This window comes from Athalia rosae, chromosome 3, assembly GCF_917208135.1.
Source record: "Athalia rosae chromosome 3, iyAthRosa1.1, whole genome shotgun sequence".
NCBI classification, from domain to species: Eukaryota; Metazoa; Arthropoda; class Insecta; order Hymenoptera; family Athaliidae; genus Athalia; species Athalia rosae.
This window is the reverse complement of record NC_064028.1, coordinates 2,254,714-2,277,607: the sequence shown is the minus strand read 5'-3', so window position 1 is coordinate 2,277,607 and position 22,894 is coordinate 2,254,714. Positions and strand designations below refer to the sequence as shown.

Here is a 22,894-nt window from a genome sequence, read left to right as displayed (position 1 = left end):
CGGCGCTGGAGCTTATGTCGCTCATCATTCGAAGAAATTTAGTAGAAATACCGGAAAAACTATCATGTATTCCATAGCGGTTGGTACGTATTGAATAATCATGAATTTTTATGCCTAAATTCTGTAACTTCCATTCTTATACAGCTTTGGCCGGGCTAGGCGCTGCGAGAATCTTCTCTATCGCTCCTTTCAACAAGAACTTTGGTCATAGAGTCAACGGTCATAGTTAAATCATCGGTACGTAATTTTATAAAACCAAATCCCTTAAAACGTGTAAAAATTATTTTTTTTTTGATTCAATTGATTATTTATCCAAAATTAAAATAAAAAGTATTTACTGGGAAATATGAAATCGGCCAATTACGAGGGCTGTTAGTGTTGGCGCCACCGATGTTTCGTCGAAATACTTAGCGAGTTTCCATTCTCAAAATTTGATTTCATTGCAGGGTGTTACTTGAGAAATATTGGTTAACACGTAATGACAGACAAATTTTTCATCATTTAAAAATTTGTGAATCATTCAATGGTTCTTTGGCACCTACTGTCGCCAATATAGGGTGACAGGCTCCCGAATAGTGTCGCAATACCGTAGTATTCTTAGTGGGCGGAGGACGTTTTGAAGTGCGACGTGAATAAGAAAGATAATAGTTGATGGACGTTTTAAAAGCGCGAAAGAGTATTATACTTGTTATTGCAACAATAGAATATCACGGTAATGGAATTTCCACATCTCGGTGAGCATTGCTCGGAGCAATCTTGCAATAGATTGCAATTTCTACCTTTAAAATGCGACGCATGCGATGCAATATTCTGTACAGATCACATATCGTACACTGGCCATAACTGTCCAAGTGCCTATAAAAAGGATGTTCAAGTACCAGTTTGCCCCATGTGCAATGCACCAGTGCCTTTTAAGCGATCGGATCCCCCTGATATAGCGGTCAGTTTGCACATAGATAACGACTGTCAAGCAGATAAAGCTAAAAATCGCCGAAAAGTGTTCGCCAATAAGTGCTCGTCTAAGGGCTGCAAGGTCAAAGAAATTGTTGCCGTGCAATGCGGTGAATGTAGTAACAATTTTTGCCTGAAACACAGACATCCATGTGATCACGCGTGCGTCGGTAAAGAGGAAGCAATGCGGCAAAGAAGGCTTGAAGCTCTCAACAAGCGTAGTGGGAATAGACACAACAATGCACAAGATAACCACGACACTGGCTCAAGCTTGTTGAGAAATTTCCAAGGGACAATCTGCGAGGATGAAGCATTGGCGAGAGCCCTGCAAGCTTCTCTTCAGGACGAGGAAGGATCCAGGAGTAGGGAGTTCCATAATCAAGAGGAACAGACTATCGAAAGTAGAGCCAGGTGCAGACTTTCATAATCTTCAGGAATTGCTGACAGGATTTTTGCATCACCCTATGAAAATAACGTCAATTTTCTGTGCTTTCAATCTTTGCTATGCACTATCGGTTTCTACTTAATAAAGATCATCTATATTTTTTTTATCCATATTTTGTCGTTGCTATAGCTATGACCTTTTATTTGTAACACGATTGGTCGTGTATTTCTTACCAATCCACGTTATTCTCTGTAAAATGCACAGAAAGATGTGTTCAACTGTTGACTATTCATCTTCATTGTCGATCGATCTACAGGATTTAAAACTGCAGACTAAATGAACATATCCTTATTTTTGGGACGTCAGTGTAGGTTAGTAGGGTGAATTCTTGGAACTGGTTCCTGTAGAATTAGTTAGTTACGTCAGAAGTTAAAAAATCTGCTGAGAGAACGACCGTTGTTAAAAGTTTTTTCGATAAACACTTACTATACATGCAACTGCAACACATTCCTAATGTATTTTCCACATCAATTTTCCATCAAGATAACAATAACAAATCAAATAAAGAAAACTTTATTAATGCCTATAATTTTCAATATAGTTTTACTCTTGTTACTCGCACAATAAATATTATCCATACATTCGCTATCATGGGATTTATTTTCACTTACTTTTTTATTATTGGTGATTTTCAATCATCACGAATTTTCCACTTGAACAGAAGTTGGTAAACTTAAAAATAAAAGCTACCAGTGAATAATTCAAATACGAGTATTTATATTATTGGTAATTTGTTTTAGAACAATGTCTAGTAATCAACAGCCTTGAGATAGGGAAAATTTGATGAGAATGAACAAATATTTTGATATTTGTTTACTTTCCTACTTGGCCAAGTTTTGTATCAGTCTTAGGATTAGCAGTGATATTTTGTATAGAAACGATAGCCTCGTTAATCCTAGTTTGCAGATTTCTGAGGTCCTGAATGTAGAGAAGCCGCAATATTTTGGCAGCGTTTTCAAGAGCGGAATCCCCCAAGGTGAAACCAAGCCCTGTTTCTAAAATTGGAAATTCTTTACCTTTAACAACGACTGAACTTGGATGCAACAATGCGTCAGCGTTCAACCTCCTGGTCACTACCTTGCTACAGGCTTCTAGAGTAACAAGGTGATTCGAGTGACAAGGAACCCTCAATATTTTTGCTAATGTTTCCACTCCATTCCTGAACTCAGCAGTGTAAACTATCATAAGAAAAAAAATATGTATATATAAAAATATTTTATACGTTATCCATACTATATTGCCTACTGGTCTGCTGAAACCGTATTCTTTTGCATCTCGTTTAAATTTTTTGCATCAACTATTGCGCAAATGGAGTATTTGTAACTTCACGCAATACTTGATAAAACTGTACGGTTTCAGTGAATCTCCAGTATACCTATATTAATTAGAGATATTCTAGGTTTTTAGGTACTTTTGCGATACTTACAGTTCAAGTTATCTAATGGATTCGAAGACTTGACACTCGGCCCTGCCTGTTTATTCATTTCCTTTAAACTTACTCCTGTAATTGGTTGGTACTTTTTATCTGTAAATTCGGAGATCAAATTCAAATTCTGAAATTGAAGTATCTGCCGAGCAAGTGATAGCTGAAGGATTTGAGGTTTCAATACTTACAGTTGTCTTGAAATTCTAGTTTAACTGCATATCCAACAAGCCACTCTAATCGATCGATGGGTTCTGTGGTTATGGGGCAGGCGACATCATAACAGTATTTCGTAAAAGTCTCTGACCAGTTGTTAGAGTTCATATTTCTTAGCTCGCCTCGTTCTTCGATTTGATAATGACGAATTTTTTGTTCTTCCAGCCATACCACCAATTTGCGGAAGTGTTTCGGATCTGAAACAAAAGTTGCTTGAATTATTATAATTTCAAATAGGTGTATGTCGAATTACCGTTCGCGTTTACTTTATCCCAGTCCATATATTCCAGCGCTTTGAGCTTTTTTTTAAACATTTTGACACACAAACTGTACGATGACTTTTTATGGTATGGAAATTGGAGAAATCAATTGAACCATGGACGTGTTTCCAAGAGCAAGCAGGAGCAAGGATATTGTCATGCCGTGACTAATTTGAATTCATCTCCGCTCACGTCGAGCTCGTTACTCCATCAGCGCCTCGAGTGACGGAAAGCAACGGTTTTGAACTTTGAAAATTCAGCAAATCAGAGCAACGGCATCGGGCGGGCTCTGGGCAGTAGTCAGTTGTCGGTTTTGTGGTAACGTGTTGTTGTGAGGGTAGTGGTAGTGAAAAATAGAGTCCAACATAAAATTAAGAAAAGAAGCACCGCTTCGTTTATAAGCTGGATAAAAGAATAAGTACAAAATATGGTGCGGAGAAGAAAGACCAGCGATGAAAGCACCAACCTAATACCCGTCAGACAGACTCGACAAAGTAAGTGTGTGTTACCCTTTGACCATTCATTATCCGATTGAATTCGTGTAGCACGGAAAGATGAAAGATGTAACAACGCCGTAACTGCGTAAGTTTCACAGTGGTTTTGGCGTTGATCGTTTTAGTAGTACGTAATTACTGGATGGTACAAGAACAATACACCTAAAAATCAGTACCGATGTGGTTACTCCCCCTCAGCCACACTGACTTTCCTTAGAATTCTTCTCTTACTCTGGATCACAACAAACTTTCATTCTCCATTTGAATTTTAAGGACGCAATGCTGAGGATGGATCATTAGTTGAAGTAGAAACTCCAGAAATTTCACACATACTTCCATCGGCTGGACGCGGAAGACGAAATGGCCGAAAAAGTAATGTTTTTCATCTATTGTATTTATAGATATAAATTATCTTCGTCTCTCACAGATTTTCATTTATCTTGTTGCAGGAGAATATTCTTCGCCCAGCAAGGACCTGTCAGTACCGACAAGTAAGATATTTGTAGCAGTGTATATAGTCTCTTTTGTGATAGTTTGTAACCTTGTTCGAAATGGGCATATAGAAAATAACTAATCACATATTTTTTTTAGGAAGCCAAAGTTCATTTACACGTAAAAGCTCGAGTGATTCTGACACTGAAAATAAATTGGAACCTCGTCATATGGATACGAGTTACCTAACGAGATTGAGAGCAAAGCGAGTTGCATCAGACTCCTCACTCTCAGCTGTTGCAAATGCTGATGCAGTGGCTATGATTGAAACTAAACGTTATACAAAGCCAAAGAGAGTATTAGCAGCCACGTCGAACAATACTACTCTAGAAAATACTCCTGCATTCAAAACACCTGCCAAAGTAACTCGTTCGCAAGCAAAGATTGTCTCTGCCAAGGTAAACCCTATGACAGATGATTATGAAATCTCATCAGCTACAACGGTTGAATCCACAGAGAAAATTGAATCTGTTGACAAGAAACCTGCGAGAGATTCCAAGAATATCAGAAGCTTGGCTCTCAAGAGGATCATCGGCACCCCAACAACAGTTTTGCGTCAACGACGTACGGATTTTGTCTCACAAATAAGCCCTGATACCGTGACACCAGAAAGTAGCCCAATGCTGATCAACCTGACACCTCACAGGTCGACAAAAACCCCAAAAAAATCACCCAAAAACATCGGCTCTCCAAAAACGCACTCGCAGTCTCCTTTGAGGTTGTCCAAGACCCCGAGAAAATTAACTGTAAACGACGAGTCACCGACAATCTCAGATAAATCCAATACCTCCGTGAAACAGAGTCCACTAAAAGAGATATCGGAAACGCATAGTGACCCGTTTGTACTTTTAAAAGATTTTAAAAAAGAGGGAATCAACGATAGTAACGACATTCATAAGCTATCGCTGCAAGAAATTAGTTGCACACCTCAGCCTGTGATAGCTGGAAAAAAGAGGGCAAAGAGATCCCCAAAGACATCACCGCCAAAATCAAGTAAGAAAGTATTCAAAAAGTCGCCAGTTCGCAGATCGCGACGTTTTTCTCAAGACTCTACCGAGCAAGAAACTCTGTCTCCAGGCTCTCAAAAAAGTCCCAGAAATTCAGCTGGCAAAAGACGTACAATCTCAGGCTCCAAAATTCGCAAGTCACCAACAAAGACTCCGATCTCCACTAGCAAAAAATCCATAGGTCCAAAGCTGGAAACGCGAATTTTCACCCCAGCAAAAACTATTCTAAATGGTGATGGCACTGGAAAAGTGGGAACCCCGATGAGTCCTAAGCGATCCAGAACATTGGTGGAAAAACGTTCACCAATTACATCTTCTGGAACTCCTTTGCGACCAATTGCTACACCAAAGATTGACTCGGCAGTGAAATCTGGGAGGGTGCCGATTCCCATGTGCACTGTGTCTGTGAATAACATGACGATGCTTTTGGAAATCGATCCAATTTCCCCCTCTGCTATTACTCCCCGAAACAAAGTCAGGAGGTCCTTGAATCTGACACCAGACTTCAGAACGCTCTCTTCCAATTCGACTAGCAGCCCATTACCAACATCAAGAACTGGCTCAACAAAAAAAGGCCAATCATTACTTTTAAGTTTGGGAAAGTTAGGGACAGAACAAAGACCGATAAATGATGAGTCACTTGAGCTAATCGACGGTAACGAATTTATGAATTCTAGTGCCGATGTAATGGAGAACAGCGGGTCTGTGAAGGATAGAACATACGACCTCATCGAAAACACCGAGACAGAGGTGAATAAGAATGTTGAGAAAAACGTGGACCAGAAAGTGGATCATGACACTTACGAGTTGCTGGAGCCAAAGACGCCAATTCTTCAAAGAACCACACGAAAACGGTCCCTCGCAAATGTTGAACCAGACAGTTGTACTCCAGAAGCAAAAAAGAGATGCCGCGTAAGGTTTCTTAGTCCAACCCCAGAAACACGTGGAAAAGGATCTCCTGTGGTTTCAAGTAGGAGACTACCGACTGTGAAGACCCCGGCTAAGCAACAACAAACGGCCACTAGAGTGTTGAGAGGCAGCATAGGCAAGACCACACCTAGAAGATCCAGGTCGTTGACAAAAATTGATGAAAAACCCCCTGTGCTAAGAAGTGGTGTGAAAAAAAGATCAATATCTGCATCAGACTTTCCTAAGAAGAGGTCTAATCTCAGTCAAAAGAACCAAATTTCTGTTAATCGACTTAGCCAACCAAGACAGTCTGTTCACTCCGAGGTAAAAGCAGGTAAGACTTGGAATATAGCGGTGAATTTAAATATTGAAAAAATACTGTAGCAATGTACTGTTCAATGTATTTCTAGAAACGAAGACGCCCTTGGTCAGGAAAGCTCCAAACTTTGCACAAATACATCAAAGAAGATTTGCACAGATGGAGTCTCTTGTCGATGCCAAGAAAAGAGTTGCTAAAAGGCACATCGACCTCAGTACATTGCCTTGGACAATGCCGTCACATTGTTAGTATTGTTGAATTCAGTCGATTATCAATGAAATTTATTGTTTATTCTCTAATACTTCTTCCACAATGACATTCTTCCACAGCTGTTGTACCTGAACCTTTGGCGTCGTCGTCGTCTAAGACTCTGACACCATCCCAAACTACAAATGGTACTTTCAATCGATTCGGCTTCAAACTAAGAAAAGCTGAAGCTCTGAAAGTTATTACAAAAAACCTGCCTGCAGTTACCAGGTCAGAACAACGAATGCATGTACCAATGCTCCGCTTATTCTCATTTATAAATTGGTTCTTATTAATTTTTCAGAAAGAAGAACAACGAGACCAACAGGAACTTGTTGCAGGGAGTCAGAACGAACCGTAGGTTTGAGTTGCTGATGAAGGCACGCAACATACAGTAGCGTACGAAAAAAAAACAAAAGCTTTCAAAAATAATTTTCAAGTAAATCTTTACCATATTCATTTCTTCAACCTATACTTATTGCACGGTATAATATAGTCTGTACAGTTTTCATGTATTTGTTTACTTTTCATCGTCAGCATTGTAGCGCCGTCAGCAGTTGATCATTAAACTTACATACCCTGCTGTCGCACGGAACCCACATATTTCATGTCATGTAGAGAATAGTTCGACTAATTTGAACTACTTGTGTTATTCACGACGCGCTCGTGCTATACAGTTAACTTTGTATTTTTCTGCTCATTGTTGCGTTTGAAATATTGCGGTTTGATCGACGTCGTTTCGGTTCTCTTTTCTATTTACACTAAGGTGGCTACAGTGCTCAGATCGCACGTGCGCATTATTGATTAGAGTCGGGGAACGCAAACACGGTATTTTCTCTACAGCGCGCCTTTCGTCGTACGTACAAGTGTATCCAACTGTATTTATACCGGTTCTACCGGAAGTTATCCTCTACTGAAATTGGCTGAATTGGTCCATAATTGATAAAGAAAATAAAAAGAAGTTATTTTGTGAAAACTATTATTGATTATATTCTCCTGTGAAGTATATTGATGAAATCGCGGGAAACATGTTCTATGTGATTGGTTTAGGCCTGGGTGACGCAAAAGATGTAACTGTCAAAGGTTTAGAAATAATACGGAAGTGTGACCGTGTTTATTTGGAAGCGTACACCTCGATTCTGACAGTGGGACAAGATGTTCTGGTTTGAAGAATTTCTATTTATTAAATAATGTCGGCTGCTATTTTATACCCTTCTAGCTAATCACCTGAAACAAACATAACCCTGTGATTAATTGTTGCAACATTTAGCTTAGCGTTCATTTCTATAGATGGCAGTGCTCTTTTACGACTAACGATCTACATTCGAATTGAAATTTGAAAAATTGTGCTTTCAGAAAGAATAACAAACTCTAGATATTCTATTTTCATTATAAACCACTGTAGTGATAAACCGATCAATAAAGTGATAAACATTTTAATCCAATTCTTATACTTTACGTAGGAAAAATTCTACGGACGACCTATAATCGTAGCGGACAGAGAATTGGTTGAAAGTGGTGCGGAAAATATTCTAGCAGAATCCGAAACCCAGGATGTGGCCTTTTTGGTAGTTGGTGATCCTTTTGGTGCAACTACTCACACGGATTTGGTCCTCAGAGCAAGAGAAAAGGGGATCAAGGTACAAGTAATCCATAATGCATCGATATTAAATGCTGTTGGATCCTGTGGGCTGCAATTATATTCTTACGGAGAAATTGTCTCCATTCCTTACTGGACCGAAAATTGGGAGCCAGATAGTTTTTATGATAAAATAGCAGCAAATAGAGAGAGAGGACTGCATACTCTATGCCTATTAGATATCAAAGTTAAGGAACCAACTCTGGAAAGCATTTTGAAAAGGAAAAAAGAATACATGCCACCTAAATTCATGAGCACTTCAGAAGCTGCTGATCAGTTGCTGAAAATCATTGATAAAAAGTTCGAAGCTGGTCAAAAAGATTTTGGTAATTAACTTTAGTAGTAAAGATTTTTGATCGATAACCTCAAGCAAATAAATTTAGATCAGATATAATTTATATTTTCAGCATTCACCGCGGATAGTTTGGCTGTAGGGTTGGCACGTGTTGGTGCGGATGATCAAAGAATCATTGCTTGTTCATTGCGGGAAATGACCAAAACTGATTTGGGGCCACCGTTGCACTGCTTGGTGATACCAAGTCGATCACTACATCCATTAGAGACAGACTATCTTCTACAGTATGCAACTGACAAAGAAAAGTTCCAAGAAATGACTAAGCAAAAGGGACACGGCCAGTGATAAACAAGTGCGTGAGATAAATTCATCTGATTGTTCTGAAAATGGAACAATTTCACCACGGATTGGAAAAAAGAAAAAGAAAAAGGATCAATAAACCTAATTCAAGAAAATATATTGATGTAATTTTTGACGGATGGAGTTAGACTGGACGAGTAGTGACGGTGTAGGAATATTCCTCGCCGGAATCGAAGTCCGTGGTATGAATTGTTTAGCATACTAATTAAGGGATTATTTCCTTCGCCCAAAATACCCGAGGAGAGTTATGGATTCGGGGGGTGAGGTGCGTTCTGCGTCATCGATCGACCTCCTAGGGCAATACGGCGCATACCTCATTCCTCCAACCGATCCATACGGGAAAGTCGTTCTTTTCAAATTATAAGCTATACGTAAATAAGCGAGCTACAGATATATCAGGTTCACGTAAGGTATGCCGAAATTTTTCACCCATATTGGACCGAAGACCTCTCATTTATCCGAAACTTTTTCAGCTTGCATAATAGCGAATTTTGATCATTCGGATTCATCGCCGATCGGGCTGGAATTTACAAAAAAAAAAAAACCTTCATTACGCGAACTATGTATTTCAGTGTACTATAAAGAAATTTCGTACCAATGCTCGCTGATTAAGCAACCGGCTGTGGGGCTCAACTCGGCTAGCCGGGAGTCTAATCGATGGAAAACGATCGATCTGTGTCGTCCCCCCTGCCAGCACAGGTTGAGGACGCAGGTGAAAATAGAGTGGGTGGTAAAATTTGTAGGGACCGCTGCTGGTTTCGCGGTCGTCAGACCGACGAATATCTAAACGTTGCACAGGTCAAAGTGCGTCTCTCAGGCAGCGTCTGCAGGAAATCTCAGGGTATCCCGTTAATATCGTTCATCTGTCACTCACCTACAGGTACAGTTTTCACCAACTCGGCATAAGTCTAAAAATAGATATGATTTATATTCATTGAAGTGAAGTCCGATCGGCGATGTAATTATGAGTTAACAGATATTTTCTTTTATTCGCTCAACTCGAAGCATACCCAGTTTTCGTATACATTTTTCATTTCCAATTCGAATATTGAGTTCGATACATCCATAGTTGAAAGTTTGGTGAAATTCTTTACTCATTATCTCATGAGTAACATCGCCATGAACGATTTACGGACGTCTATAAATGAAAAAAAAATTTAAGAAGGCTTTTTTTTTGTTTGAAACAGAAATTCTAGAAGCTATGACAAAGTCACTAGTCCTGTTGGACGATAAGGAATCCTTTCAATTACCGTTCCTGTAAATTTTTCCCTTTAGTATGCAAGGAATGGCGAGGCGGGATCTTCAGGCTCCTTCGGGAGACCTCGTCATAGCTCCTAGAGTTCCTCATGGACTCGCAGCAGCTGTTGAGGGCTTGACGAGAGAAGTTATTCGGCATCGTCCTGAGGACATTTACGTTTTCGCTGCCCAGCATTTCGAGGAACTTCTCAAGCTACGCGACGAGTTTGGAGCTGTTACGAATCTCCCCGGAAAAAGTTCAAACACAGCTGCCCTGCGCGAAATGAACCAGTCCTTGAAAAAGAGAGATTGTTCATCGAATCCATTTCCGTTTAATAAAGATAAAAATTCACCCACAGAACGAGGTAGCGGATGGTCAATGAATGAGACTGCGAAAGTCCTTGAGAGGCATCGGAGTATTTTCGGCGATAAAGGGCGGAAAGTCAGCCCTGAGGAAATCAGGGCGCTAGCTAGTGAAAAGGAAAATAAATCTGAAACGTACACGGGACAACGAAGAAGAGGGTCTAATGAAAGATTTGTTCAGAGAAAGCTATCGAGGGAATTCGAAGATGAGAAACTCAGGGATAAAAATATTTCAAGGAGTGATTCTAACGGGAACCTTAAAATTATATCGCAGATACCGAAATTACCGGGTAATAACGGTGGAGCCGGACTTCTTGCGAAGGATATTAAATCGGAACTGAGGAAGAATAGAAATAGTAGCCGGAATGTACGAGGGTATAAGCAAAAGGCTGAAAAAAGAACGGACAGGTTTGACGGTGGTGCGAAAAAAGCCAGCTTAGCTAGAAAATCTGAATTTGCAACAGATAACTCAATCGAATGTGAGCAAAAATTACAAAAAATGAACGAAACTGATAATCAAAAATATGAGACTGATAACAAGAAATCTTCAAGGTTTGTTTCAAATGATTTTTCATTGTATCAAACTTATATCCAAGTTAACTGACAATGCCATTTGAATTTCAAGGTCATTCGCAAAGATTCCAAGGACGCTCAGCATGGACAGGGTCCGGAAATTCGTAGTTGAAAAATTCCGTGCTTCTGAAAGCTGGGAGGAGCTCAGATCGACGGATTACGTTGGTCGCGTTCAGGAGGTGATAGACGGTGCGGCCCCTTCGATCCTGAAAAGAGTACAAGAGCTGAATCCTTCGGCAAGGGTTAAGCCAGGGCGTCGTTTAGCCGAACGTGGTGGGGGCTACGAATCCATTGATGATTCAACGAGCACTTCTACAAGATCCGACAAATCTAATCAGACGGATGATGTCAGGAGTAAAAGTGCCATGTCGGTTTCCAGGAGGTCAAGAAGACCGCGGATCAGAAGACCGGAATCTAGATCGAAAATATCCACGACGGAAAGTAGAGGCGCCGATTCACTTGAAGGAATTGAAACATTAGCATCTGAGATGGAGCAAGTTATTGCGGAATCTAAAAACTCCCATGGGATTATTCAAGGTCCGGCTACCAGCGTCGCGGTGATCGACAGCGTAGGAATAATAACTACAATTGATAAAACAATCAATGGTTTCAAAGGGGAATTATTATCCGATCCCGAAGACGTGACGGATCCCGTTAGAAAGAGCAGTTCCGGTTCTTCCAGCATTTCTTTACCCGCTGTTAGACCACCATCTTCGAAGAATAATTCTAGGAGCGTTTCAAGAACTGAGTGCGATGATCTCGTACTGCCTCCAATACCTCCGGAGGCTCCACGGTCTGCCAAATTAAAGGAGGAAATTATATTGCCGAGTCTTTTACAAGTTATCGTAGGGGGTAGCGGGAAATCTGATTTTGCGGAACTCGATCCTCCCGATGCCCCTGATGGGGAGATATTCAAAGACAGTTTGAACGTTACACCGGAAGTTGGCGGCACCCCGAGACCCGATTCTCTTGAACCTGGAGAGAATATCGCAGAACGCAGGGCCAAATTCAACGAACTTGAAGGGCAAACTGATCCCGAAAAAGTCGTAGAGACAAAAGAGAGACAACATAAAATCGAAGAGAAGCTTATGAACATTGAGGACCACGAGAAAAAAATAGCTGCGATATTGCTGGCTGACGTTGAGGGGATCATAGATGACGATGTTGACGGCGAGACCATCGCGCCTGTGGTCTCGGTGAAGGAGAAGCTAATGGAAATTCAAGAGGCACAGGTAAGGCTGAGAAATGTTCTTGATCGTGACACAGGAAAACAAGAATTGGCGATTCCGGAGGAATCGGCTGACCCTGGAATTAAAGAAACGTTAATCGAGACTCACAATCAGGCAAGTGAGGAAAAAATCGAAAGAATATTGCAAGTTGAAGATCAGAAGGTTGAAGAGGATCGCGAACCCGATACTATGATCAAAGAGAAGCTGATGGAGGTTGAGGAGACTGCGAAGAGAATCGAAAGGATTCTTAATATGGAACCACAAGAGATCAAAGCGGGTGAACCTGAATCTGCAAGCGGGGAGAAATTTTTCGAAATAGAAGAACCCCAAAAGGGGATGGAACAAAAGTTTGAAACGGATACCCAGGAAATCGAGAAATTAGTCCATGAAAACCATGATATGGATTCTTTTCCGAAGACGCCATTAATTCCCGAAATCCCGTGCGAATACGTTACAACCCCGCAGAAAGAATTGAGTGAAAATCCGGTCGAGGAACGCGAACTAAATCTCAGCGCTCAAAGTATTGGAAAATCGCCGGAAAATATCGAGACAGATGAGGAACAAAAGGAAGACAATGAAGATCGATTGAGCGTGGGACGAATCACTTTGGCGACACCGGATTCCTTAGGGACATCCTATGTTCTTACCGAGGGATCGCCCTATGAAATTCCAGAGTCAGTTACAACGGTGATATTCCCCGAAAGGCAGCTAGAATCGGTCTCTTCAGATGTAGATGAAATCGTTCTCAAAAACGAGCCTATAGATGATCGGGATTCTCCTTCTGAGTACGATAATAACGTAGATGTTTCCTTGGAAAATATTCTAGATAATTTCAGTGAAACAGTGCAGAAGGAGCCAGTTTCGACATCAATTGTTGACGTGGACTTGATTCGTAGGTTGAAAACCCCCGAGGATTCCAGCATCCCTAAAAAGGATCTTGGATTAATTACCGAGGAGGAGGGCGATAGGGAGATCGTCGAAACTGAAAAAGGGGTCCGGAACGTCGATGCAGAGCACGCTCAGGAAGATGCTACGACTCAGCCGAAAATAACAAAGACCGAGGACGTCGAAGAGATTCCAAATGCCGAGGAAATCGAACGGGAAGAAACCGATACGCTACCGTTGGCCGAAGTGAACGCAACTGATTCCGGCGTAACCGATTCGACCGATGAAGTGAAGGAAACTACGATATCGGACGACTGCGTAAATACCGGAGCTGAATCATCGGGCCAGAGTTCTCAATCCGAAAGCGCTGAAATTTTGTTAGGCGTGAGAAATTCCGAGTCTTCTAACGAAGTGAAGGAGACCACGATCAGCGATCAGCCGTTGGACGAAGGTGGAAAAAACCTCTACGGTTTGGGTCAGCAATGTCACGGAATCGCACCGAATGTTCCAGAGTTAAATTTGGACTCTCTTCAAGATATCACCGTATCCTCTTTCCAGTTGTCCGACGATGCAACCGCTGATGAAGAGGACAAGGCCCATGCCGTGAGCGAAAATGAAATTCCGGAACACGACTCAAACGAAGAAGACCAGGAGTTTTCACACCCGAAGAAAGTTGACGAAGACGGTATCCTAAATAATCGAGCCCTCGTCGAGGAAGTACCGGACTCCAACGAAGACCCTCATCCAATTGGAATTGATAATGAAAATTTGGAACTTACGTCTGAAAAGATACCAGATGAACAGACGTCTTTAAAATCCATCGATTCTCAAATGGATACTGTGAGTCTGAACGACTTTAAGGCATTAGAGGCGAATTTTGCAGCTGAATTCTCTGAGGAGGTGATCCCTGCGGATATTGCAGATAAAAAAGAGGAGGAATCAGAAGGAATTCGAGAGACAATTGACCAGAAACTGAATAACGCTATTGAATTCGCAGCACAAATTACGTCGAACGAGGCTCCAGATTTATCGATCCCCGAGAAAGAAGAAAAACTTCCGGAAGACTCTGCGAAGACTGATATCGTCGCGAATGATCCCATTGACAACGAAGGGTCTGGTGATAAAATGGAGTATCATATTTACGTGCCGGAATTGATAACAGCCAGCGAAGATTTTAGCACAACTACCGAAAGCAGCACTTTCAACTCTGCAGCGACAAAAATTCAAGCTGGTAGGCGGAATATTTTTAATTGTCAAAAAATAGGTATCACAACAGAAGGATTGATCAATATTTATTCTTATTCTTTTTTTCGGGGGGGTTTAGGTGTTAGAGGATTTTTAACCCGCAGGCGTCTTCAGAGTGCTCAGAGACGAAGTTCCACCCTCGATAGCGTTCCCTCGATACAAGACAGTCTCGCAGTAAGTGAGCATAAAATGCGACAAATTTTTAACCATCGAACCATGGAATGACTTGACTCTCTTGACTCTCACTGGTGAAATTGAACCAGTTTCAGGATGTTCCGTAGCTGAACAATAATCAAAAAATACAATCAAGTTGATGAAATGAGATGAGAAAAAAATGCTTCATCGAAGCGTCTGTACAGGTATAAATTCATAATAGTCCGGAATTTGTTAATAGCGGATGCCAAAGAACGTCCGCAACCTCGACCTCCCGTCATCCGTGTGTTCGTGACTTGGGTGTGCCAAATTAATTGTCTATTTCCGCTATCGGGACGCTATCGTTGCTAACAAACTGTTGAAAAGTTGAGAAATGTGACATTGTACGTAAATACATAATACATTTAGTACCGGCATAAACCGGACATCGGTATGTGGTCTTGTAATAATCTGCTAATACTAATTAACACAAGGTTACGCTCGAGTATTACAATGATAAAGATGTTGGTAAACGGGAGTAAACAAAAGTTTTGTTATTTTTCGCATCTTTCTGAAACGGTTGATCAGCATTTATTATCGTTTCCCATAACGAAGAATACTAGTTTATTTATTTATTTGCTCGTGTCTCTATTATGCTCGGTTTCAAAGTCGAGTGAGTATTATTTTCGTAGACACAATTATAGTTGTAGCGATTTTAAATGTTGACGCAACGCATTTACGCCGCCAGAATACTCGAGCAGCGGGGTGAAGGGTTCGGCTTCGGTGACGTCACCGCGATATATTATTCGCGCGTGCTATTTTCAACCGAAAGGCATGACGTTCGCGGTACCAAAAGAAATACATTTTTCAATTCAAGTATATTACATCCTCCCTTCTGACTTCTATTTTGGTCTTTCCTTCGGCGCACCGTATTTACTTCGATACCTTCTTATAAAAAAACAAAAAAATTCAAATACTTTTCATAATTCTTATCGGCCTAACTGCAGCAAAGGGGGTCTTCTCTCAACATATTTTCACACCCCTATTGAAACGTAATCTTTGGTCGAATACGTGATCCACAAATGATAGTCGGTGATCGGTTATATGTATGTATACACGTGTATCATGTACGTAGTATAGCAACGCGCAGTTTAGATCAGCAGGGACTATTAATAGCACCTGCTTCCTCCATTCACAATTCTAAACGCTATATAAATTTATTACATCGGCATCTGTTCGGTAGAGTAAGCCCACAGGCGTTATATTGAACATTTTATACCCGTGGGAGGAGGTCACCGCAAAGAGAAAAAAAAGATGAAAGAAATACTCAACTCGTATTTTTCAACAAACTGGTTCAACTCTTTCGTGAAAATACAGATATATATATATCTATGAAACTTTTTACGTACTTGCAACTTGTTTATGTATATTATACGCACACAGATCTGTTCTCTCATTTTCGCAGGCGAACGAAGTTCGATAAGTTTGCATATCTGTAGATGTTGACTAGATAGCGAAAAATCTTTGGCACGAGCTTTCAAGTCCATCCTAACATTGATGGATATCAGCCGAGACTTGAAAACGTAACACAGGCATCATACGTTATACCTACACTCTAGACTGTACATTTCTTGACGTACTTTCGTGGGTTACATTTCAAGCTGAAAATACAATCGACGATACCTAATCGACGAACTAATGTCTGTCTTTTCTTAGATTTTTTTTTCGCCTAGTTTATTTCGCTATATTGGAAACATAATAATCACACAATCAAAGTGCGCGGTTGTTATCAATGATACCTTCTACCTTGACACGAAAAACTATTTCGGTTTCGTACCTCCCAACAATTTCAACTGAATTCAACAGATTCAAAACCAATACGATCGTAAGATGTAACAAGGTATATCGTTCAAGTTGTGACAGAAGTTCGTATGCGCTGTTTTTCTCAATCTCAATCTCAATATGATTAAATTGAACCAGCTGCAGCAGCGAGAACTCGTATACACACGTATATTGTAGCTGTAATATTATTTGTTATTGTTGTTCACGATTCTCATCTCATGTAGTACTCTCAATTATTTGTGGAGTCGGTCAGCCTTTATTACTCGATACTCGTTGACCTTACTCATTGTGAGTGTCACGCCCCAGATATGCGATAACATATTTTCCCAGAAGTTAACGTAGCATGGTTCGATTTACGGTACAATTCCGCAGTTTTTTTCGCCAATTTTAATTTCCGCATAATACGTATGCCGAATTTTTTTTAACAGACCGACGCCACTCATCTAGAACCGATCGAGGAAGTCGGTTTCACTCAGGCTGCGACCACGATTCAAAGCGGATACCGGGGCTACAAAGCACGGCAGAGATTGAGACGGGAAGATGCTGTTCAGAAAACGACTCTTTCGGTCGAAAATGTGTTCGGAGGTAACGGCCTTCGACACACCGGTGAGTTTCACGATTGTCTACCGCTTCCGATAGCGTCGAACGGTGATGAAAAAAATTCCATCGGCGACGTTATCTCGGATTCCGAGGGTCACGAGGATGGAGAAATCGGTTCGGATGGTCAGAGAAGTCGCGAAACCACGGAGCCTCGTCATCGGGACGAGGAAAACCGCGTTGAAGAAAACATGGGAACAATCGCCGATCGCCCATCGGACCCAAAAGAGATGAACTTGGTAGCTGTCGTTACTTCTGGAAACGAATCGACCCTGCAAACTCAATATTTGAATTTCATCACCAGCGTAGAGGAAGTACCGAGGGAAATGGAATCCTCTATGGTATCCGATAAGGTCCTCGACGACGAGGATTATACCTACATGAAAAGCAACGTTGGGATAGAAAATCTCCCCGTTGATATTTCGGGGGAAAACAGCAGCGTTAGCCTCAGGGAACCTCTGGCGATCCCCGGAACATTTGATACCGATGTTTTTATAGAAGAATTGTCGAAGACGGAGGAGAGGGAAGTCGACGGTGAACCGACCGAAGACGTGACCGGGGATGAAATTAAAACCGATACTATGGGAAATTCTCTCGATTTACCCGGGCTGTCGTTGGACGGAAAAGACGAGGCTGCGGAAGATGTTCCTCGGGTCGTTTTCGAAGAACAAGTTAATCCGGAAGTTGGAGTTGCTTTAGAATCTACCGACTCGCTACCCCAGGACGCTAATTCTCTGGGAACGATGTCCTTGTCCATTAACGTTGACGATATGTTGGGACTAGGGGGAGGTGAAAGCGATCTTCCGTCGAAAATCAAACCAATCCTAGAGGTGACCGTGACCCCGAGGGACCTGTTGAAACTCACGAACAGGTCGGAGGGCAGTCAGGCCAGTCGAGATAGGATAGAATCGCCGGTTACTATGATGCAAATTGTGCCTAAAAGTATCGAAGAGAAAAGTGACAGATCCGAAGAAGCTGCGGGAGACGAAGAACGAAAAAAATCGATCGAAAATCCCGAAGATTCCGATGAAAATTTGACGAAGGATCCGATTAATACAACGGATGCAGATTCCAAGATCTAACTCTTATTGGAAACAAAGTAAAGATTGAAAATTACAGCGTATCGAGAGCGAAGCGAAACGGGATCCGATCGTGTCATTGAGTCGAGTAGCACGAATTTTAGACAGTTGTTTACACTTTATCGTCGAATCGACTATTTCCGTTCTCACAGTTTGTCCGTCCGTCCCTCAATCTTTTCGTCTATTTATCCGGTAAATATCTCGGTGGTTCGCACGTCAGACGGATTCTCGAAGAAACTAACGATCTGAGTTTGCCAAAATTCCAGATTTTAACGGAGACATAGGCTGGCATTCTCCTCAAGGAGTGTTTCAAGTCATTAGTAGCGGTCCACTATTTTTGGCTTACAGGAATTTACATGCCTCTAGATCATCGTACATCTATAATGCCAGCCGGAAAATATTTTAAACCTACAGCCTAGCTGTACTGTTTATTTTTGTACAAGTAACTCATCGGTTAAACGAGATTATTATTCAACCGATGATCCAGAGCCGGGATATAATCCTTTCCCCGTTGCTCGTCCCGTCATTCTACCTCTACTGCAATCGATCAAAAGTCAAACCGATTGAAATTGCACCGAAGAAGAGGAACGGAAAGAAAAAACTCCGTGTGACGTGACGCTATGCATCGTACGACGAATTACGAATGATGACCTTGGACCATATATTTTGAGTTCGACCACAGACCCGCAAGTTTCCAAATTTTTCTTTCAGTAAATAGGTCTTTTGAAGACATAAATTCTATAGGTTCGTATTTCTGGCTCACCCCAATGTATGAGTATATCGACTATACGAAAATAAAAATGGATCGGTTATTTCCTATCTCGTTGTCAGCGCAATCTCGACAATTATTTAGTCCTATGAAAATCTGCTCCTGGACAAACTTTGATTCTATTCAATTCTATTCACGTGACAACTTGCCGACAGGGAGACCTCTGCAGATACCAACGATGACGAAGACGATGACGAAGACGACGACGATGACGATGTCCCAAGACAAAATCGAAGATCAAGTCTCCCACTCAGGCGTTGAAATCTCTCACCTGAGCACAATTATGTTCGGATCGCAGATGTGGAACGAAACGATACATATTCATCGTTGTGGTCAGTAGCTATAATTAATCCGATGATGATTAGTTCTGCTCTGTTAATGTGTATGAATACACAAAGTAACATGCGTTAAGATAATGACGACAAGCAATTCAATGAAAATACCGTTTATGCTTTTAGGTGAAAGAAGATCGATGTGCGCATGTGATAACCCACGGAGCATTTTATAGGGATCGATGCCCACTTTCGAAAAATCACGATTTCTCGAAGAGTTTTCCCTCTGTACGGTATTCCTCGTATATCTCGTGATGGATGACAATTATCTCATAAAATCGATACAATCGCGGTTTAGTTTTATCTACTTCTTTCGTGTCTCTCTTTCTTTTGCACAATGAATTCGTAAACATATTATTGTCTATAGGGCGTTACATGCGATGCGTATGTTAATTATTAATTATTCTCTTGTACAACACTCGTCCAAGTATGGAAGTTTCAAGTTTGGCACAAACGCAAGCGCGCACAGGGACCGGGGGATTCATTGCTTGGTAAACCACGTACGCGGTAACTAAACTCGGAACAACGTTGATCTCTGGCTTTCAGTCGTCGCGACGTTGTGCGGCTCAACGGTTCGTTACGAGCTAAATCACAGACACTGTTCGCGAAAATCGATCGATTCTCAAGAAATTCAATCCGATCGTTTCTTTGTTGTTCGTTCATTTCGCTTGCAAGAATTGCTCAAATTGTGCAGCGAGTTGTATTGAAAAAAGATAAGAAGCTCGACGTTTTCTTCATTTCAAAAGTGCGCCATTAGAAGACACATCCGTTGGCAAAGTGGATATAACGATAATTAATTATTGTTTGAATAACAAAAGGAAGTTCTTTTTACTGCGTACAATTTGATGACTTGCGTTTTAAAATACCAAAGATAAAAACGATCCAAGAGTACGTTTGTTAATGTCGTTGATCGAGACTGCTGATAACAGAGACTGCAATAAGAAAGAGGATTTGGAATCAGACGTTATGAGGGCTAATGCAGCGGCGACCAAAATCCAAGCGGGTTTTCGTGGGTACCGAGTGAGAAAGCAGCTCAAAGAATCTGGAATTGAAAATGATGGTTCTCCCGCGACGTCGGAATCGGAAACATCGTTCAGTCCACCACCGTTGAAACGACAAGATACCTCGACGAGGATAAAAACACTCGAAGACAAATCAGCGACCAAGATTCAGGCTGGCGTTAGAGGATTTCTTGTACGAAAAAGACAACAAGTTGCCGCCGCAGCAGCTACTAGAATTCAAGCCGGATTCAGAGGGTTCCGGACAAGGAAACAACTAAAAAAAACTGACCAGTGATTATTAATTATTTATTCTTGTAAGATTAGAATTGAAATTAGTATTAGAGTTAAAATTTATCATTGTTTTTCTCATATCAATGCACATTCTATTAGACTAAATATGATATCGATATTCTATACCTATTATTATGTAGTTGATAAGAATGTTAGTCGTTAGAAACGCGAACCGAGTAACAAAACAGAACGAGTATGCGTTTATCAATTTCTAAGTTCTTTTTTTCCTGTGGGAACGATAAAAATTGTCACAAGAAAAACAACATCGATGAGATTAAATCGACGATCTGAAATCAAAACGTAGTTGTAAGTAGAATTTAACAACCGGTTCTTCTATTTATCCGTACACATGGTACACGACATGCATACGTATACATACACGATAACTGTTGCTATACTTGTAGTGCGAACGATCGACCGTGGAATCGTACAATTCTGATTGACGGTTGTGCAGCGGAGTTTATTTGTCACTCGAATACGCTTACTCATACTATTCTGTTTCATCTACTGTATTCTGTAATTTGTAATTATTCTTTTTTTCGCATTCTTTTACTCGCCTTTTATTTTCGGTTCTTGACGAACCGTGCTTCAGTCCCCAAGGTGTAATGTGTGATATTGAAAGGATAAAAGGGACAAAAAAAGCAGGAGGATACTATGCGTTGAATAGTTATTCAGCTGCATGCTAACGACGGAATCCAGAAGAAGTTTAATTCACGTTACGGAATGCGTGATGAAAAAGTGGGAGTAGGCGGTAGCATTGACATAGTTTTTAGTGCACTGCGCGTTGATATTATTATAGGTATACGTATGCTGTTATTTCTATACGTCAGAGAGACGAAATATCGCCATGAATGAAGACGCCAATCCGATTATATCCGGTCTAATTGTAAAACATGAGAATAAAATTTAGGTTTTCAGCTTCGTTAAACGCGTCAATAAACTAAAGATCAAAGACGAATCTCTGTTTCGCATTATTGCTGTAATTATTGTATTTTATCAGCTAATATCGCCGTACATTTAGAATCAAAGATCTACTCAAAGAACATTTTTTTATTATTACACACCTTGCGGCTCGCTGTCAATAAATTGAAAGAAAATAAATAATATTCCTGATAAGGATGATTATCGGTTGGAGGATTGACGAACATCCTTAGATATATTAATCAAGAAATACATTTGCCTTGAATTCCATAATGTAATGTGATGAGTGTGAAAAAAAATATTTCATTTATTGTTATACAAACTTATTGTAGACTGCTAAAATGATTATAACTAACGAATACAAACATGAACTGCACGGTACATCGTGACCTATGGAACAAATTAACTTTCTACAAAAATCCTTGCTATTTGATGATGCCTGTGTCTATTTCGAGTCGGCGTTAAAAATATTCATCGAAAAGTGAAAAGAACTGATCTTCAACCAAGGAAAGTAAAAGTTTTTGTCGATAATTAAATAATAATTACGTTTATAAAACTGCAAAAACAACAACATTATAGCTTTTGAGTTTTTTTGACTTCGGGTATAGAAATTGTGATTAATTTTGTTATTTTTAGGATCCCCAGGTATTTTGAACTCAGGAATCGAATGCTGCTAACTCAATTATTTTTCTGTCGAATTGATAGACTAATCGCAAAGTTTCTACTTTGAAAAGCAAAGGAATCAACCCCTCTAGCATTGAGTGACATTCTGAGTCGCGGATTACGAATTTGAAGTCGGATTTTCAGAATCTCAAATGGTGGATCTAAATGGTGGATTCGAATTTGTACGATTTGAAAATGAGATCGATAAGCTTGAATCAATCAATGATAATCTATCTCTTTCTCTCTCTTAGAATTATCCAGAACAAACGACGAGGACGTGGAGAGATCCTTGTTCCACTTTTTTTTGTTCTTTCTTTATTTTGTACTCTCTTTATGTTCAATTTTTCCTCTAGCCCTTACTGACGCTGAATTATGTGCAACCCGCGATTCATCCGGTGAGCAATAATTTAAATTTTTTTAAAATCACGCGCTCGGAAAAATGAGCATCGGAGGAAATTCTTCGCGCTGGCAAAGAAGAAAGTTGAGCGTCGTTAAAAAAAGAAAAAGACGAGCATCGGTGAAATAGTTAGCAAGATTTCCGCATGACAACGTTCACGTCGGTAATTTAAAATTTTTCGTTGATGTTGATGTTTTGTTGAATTTTCTCTTCGATTCGCCAAATGAATTCGATGGTACTCAGCTTATCGTTCCTCGTAAGGCTTTACTGAGAAGAGGATCCA

At 40.6% G+C, this 22,894-nt stretch overlaps 6 protein-coding genes and 1 long non-coding RNA gene across 9 annotated transcripts; 5 read left to right on the top strand and 2 right to left on the bottom strand.

The window, feature by feature from the left end:
* Positions 1–276: 276 nt before the first annotated feature.
* Positions 277–1,982, top strand: LOC105685624 (AN1-type zinc finger protein 2A-like). The gene has a single exon (XM_020851994.2). It carries the CDS (start codon positions 716–718, stop codon positions 1,376–1,378), a length of 663 nt encoding a protein of 220 aa, XP_020707653.2. The 5' UTR covers positions 277–715; the 3' UTR covers positions 1,379–1,982.
* Positions 1,894–3,467, bottom strand: LOC105685623 (RNA transcription, translation and transport factor protein). Its single transcript, XM_012399890.3, has 4 exons — positions 3,289–3,467; positions 3,011–3,232; positions 2,823–2,921; positions 1,894–2,574 (listed from the first exon to the last, which is right to left on the bottom strand). Exons 1-4 carry the CDS (start codon positions 3,347–3,349, stop codon positions 2,210–2,212), a joined length of 747 nt encoding a protein of 248 aa, XP_012255313.1. The 5' UTR covers positions 3,350–3,467; the 3' UTR covers positions 1,894–2,209.
* Positions 3,358–7,185, top strand: LOC105685634 (probable serine/threonine-protein kinase nek3). Its single transcript, XM_012399905.3, has 7 exons — positions 3,358–3,789; positions 4,063–4,161; positions 4,239–4,280; positions 4,381–6,531; positions 6,608–6,760; positions 6,846–6,993; positions 7,067–7,185. Exons 1-7 carry the CDS (start codon positions 3,723–3,725, stop codon positions 7,158–7,160), a joined length of 2,754 nt encoding a protein of 917 aa, XP_012255328.2. The 5' UTR covers positions 3,358–3,722; the 3' UTR covers positions 7,161–7,185.
* Positions 7,186–7,780: 595 nt separating this feature from the next.
* Positions 7,781–9,151, top strand: LOC125500240 (diphthine methyl ester synthase). Its single transcript, XM_048652234.1, has 3 exons — positions 7,781–7,925; positions 8,226–8,727; positions 8,809–9,151. Exons 1-3 carry the CDS (start codon positions 7,791–7,793, stop codon positions 9,039–9,041), a joined length of 870 nt encoding a protein of 289 aa, XP_048508191.1. The 5' UTR covers positions 7,781–7,790; the 3' UTR covers positions 9,042–9,151.
* A 418-nt stretch (positions 9,152–9,569) lies between these two features.
* Positions 9,570–20,210, top strand: LOC105685635. 3 transcript variants are annotated; one of them, XR_002305637.2, is made up of 6 exons: positions 9,570–9,936; positions 10,332–11,207; positions 11,281–14,573; positions 14,667–14,761; positions 16,990–19,338; positions 19,465–20,210. XR_002305637.2 is itself a non-coding variant. In XM_020851984.2 (5 exons), the coding sequence occupies exons 2-5, from the start codon at positions 10,333–10,335 to the stop codon at positions 18,238–18,240; spliced, it is 5,514 nt and encodes a 1,837-aa protein (XP_020707643.2). In that variant the 5' UTR covers positions 9,570–9,936; position 10,332; the 3' UTR covers positions 18,241–20,210. The 3 variants fall into 3 exon arrangements, 2 of the variants coding, with proteins under 2 accessions (XP_020707643.2, XP_020707645.2); XM_020851984.2 differs by having other exon boundaries at positions 16,990–20,210; XM_020851986.2 differs by having other exon boundaries at positions 10,244–11,207; positions 16,990–20,210.
* Positions 9,805–10,448, bottom strand: LOC125500241. Its single transcript, XR_007277488.1, has 3 exons — positions 10,307–10,448; positions 10,067–10,194; positions 9,805–9,964 (listed from the first exon to the last, which is right to left on the bottom strand). It is a non-coding gene; the product is annotated as an uncharacterized LOC125500241 (long non-coding RNA).
* LOC105685483 (abnormal spindle-like microcephaly-associated protein homolog) lies at positions 19,845–21,737 on the top strand. Its single transcript, XM_012399598.3, has one exon. The coding sequence runs from the start codon at positions 20,239–20,241 to the stop codon at positions 20,632–20,634; it is 396 nt and encodes a 131-aa protein (XP_012255021.2). The 5' UTR covers positions 19,845–20,238; the 3' UTR covers positions 20,635–21,737.
* Positions 21,738–22,894: the final 1,157 nt, after the last annotated feature.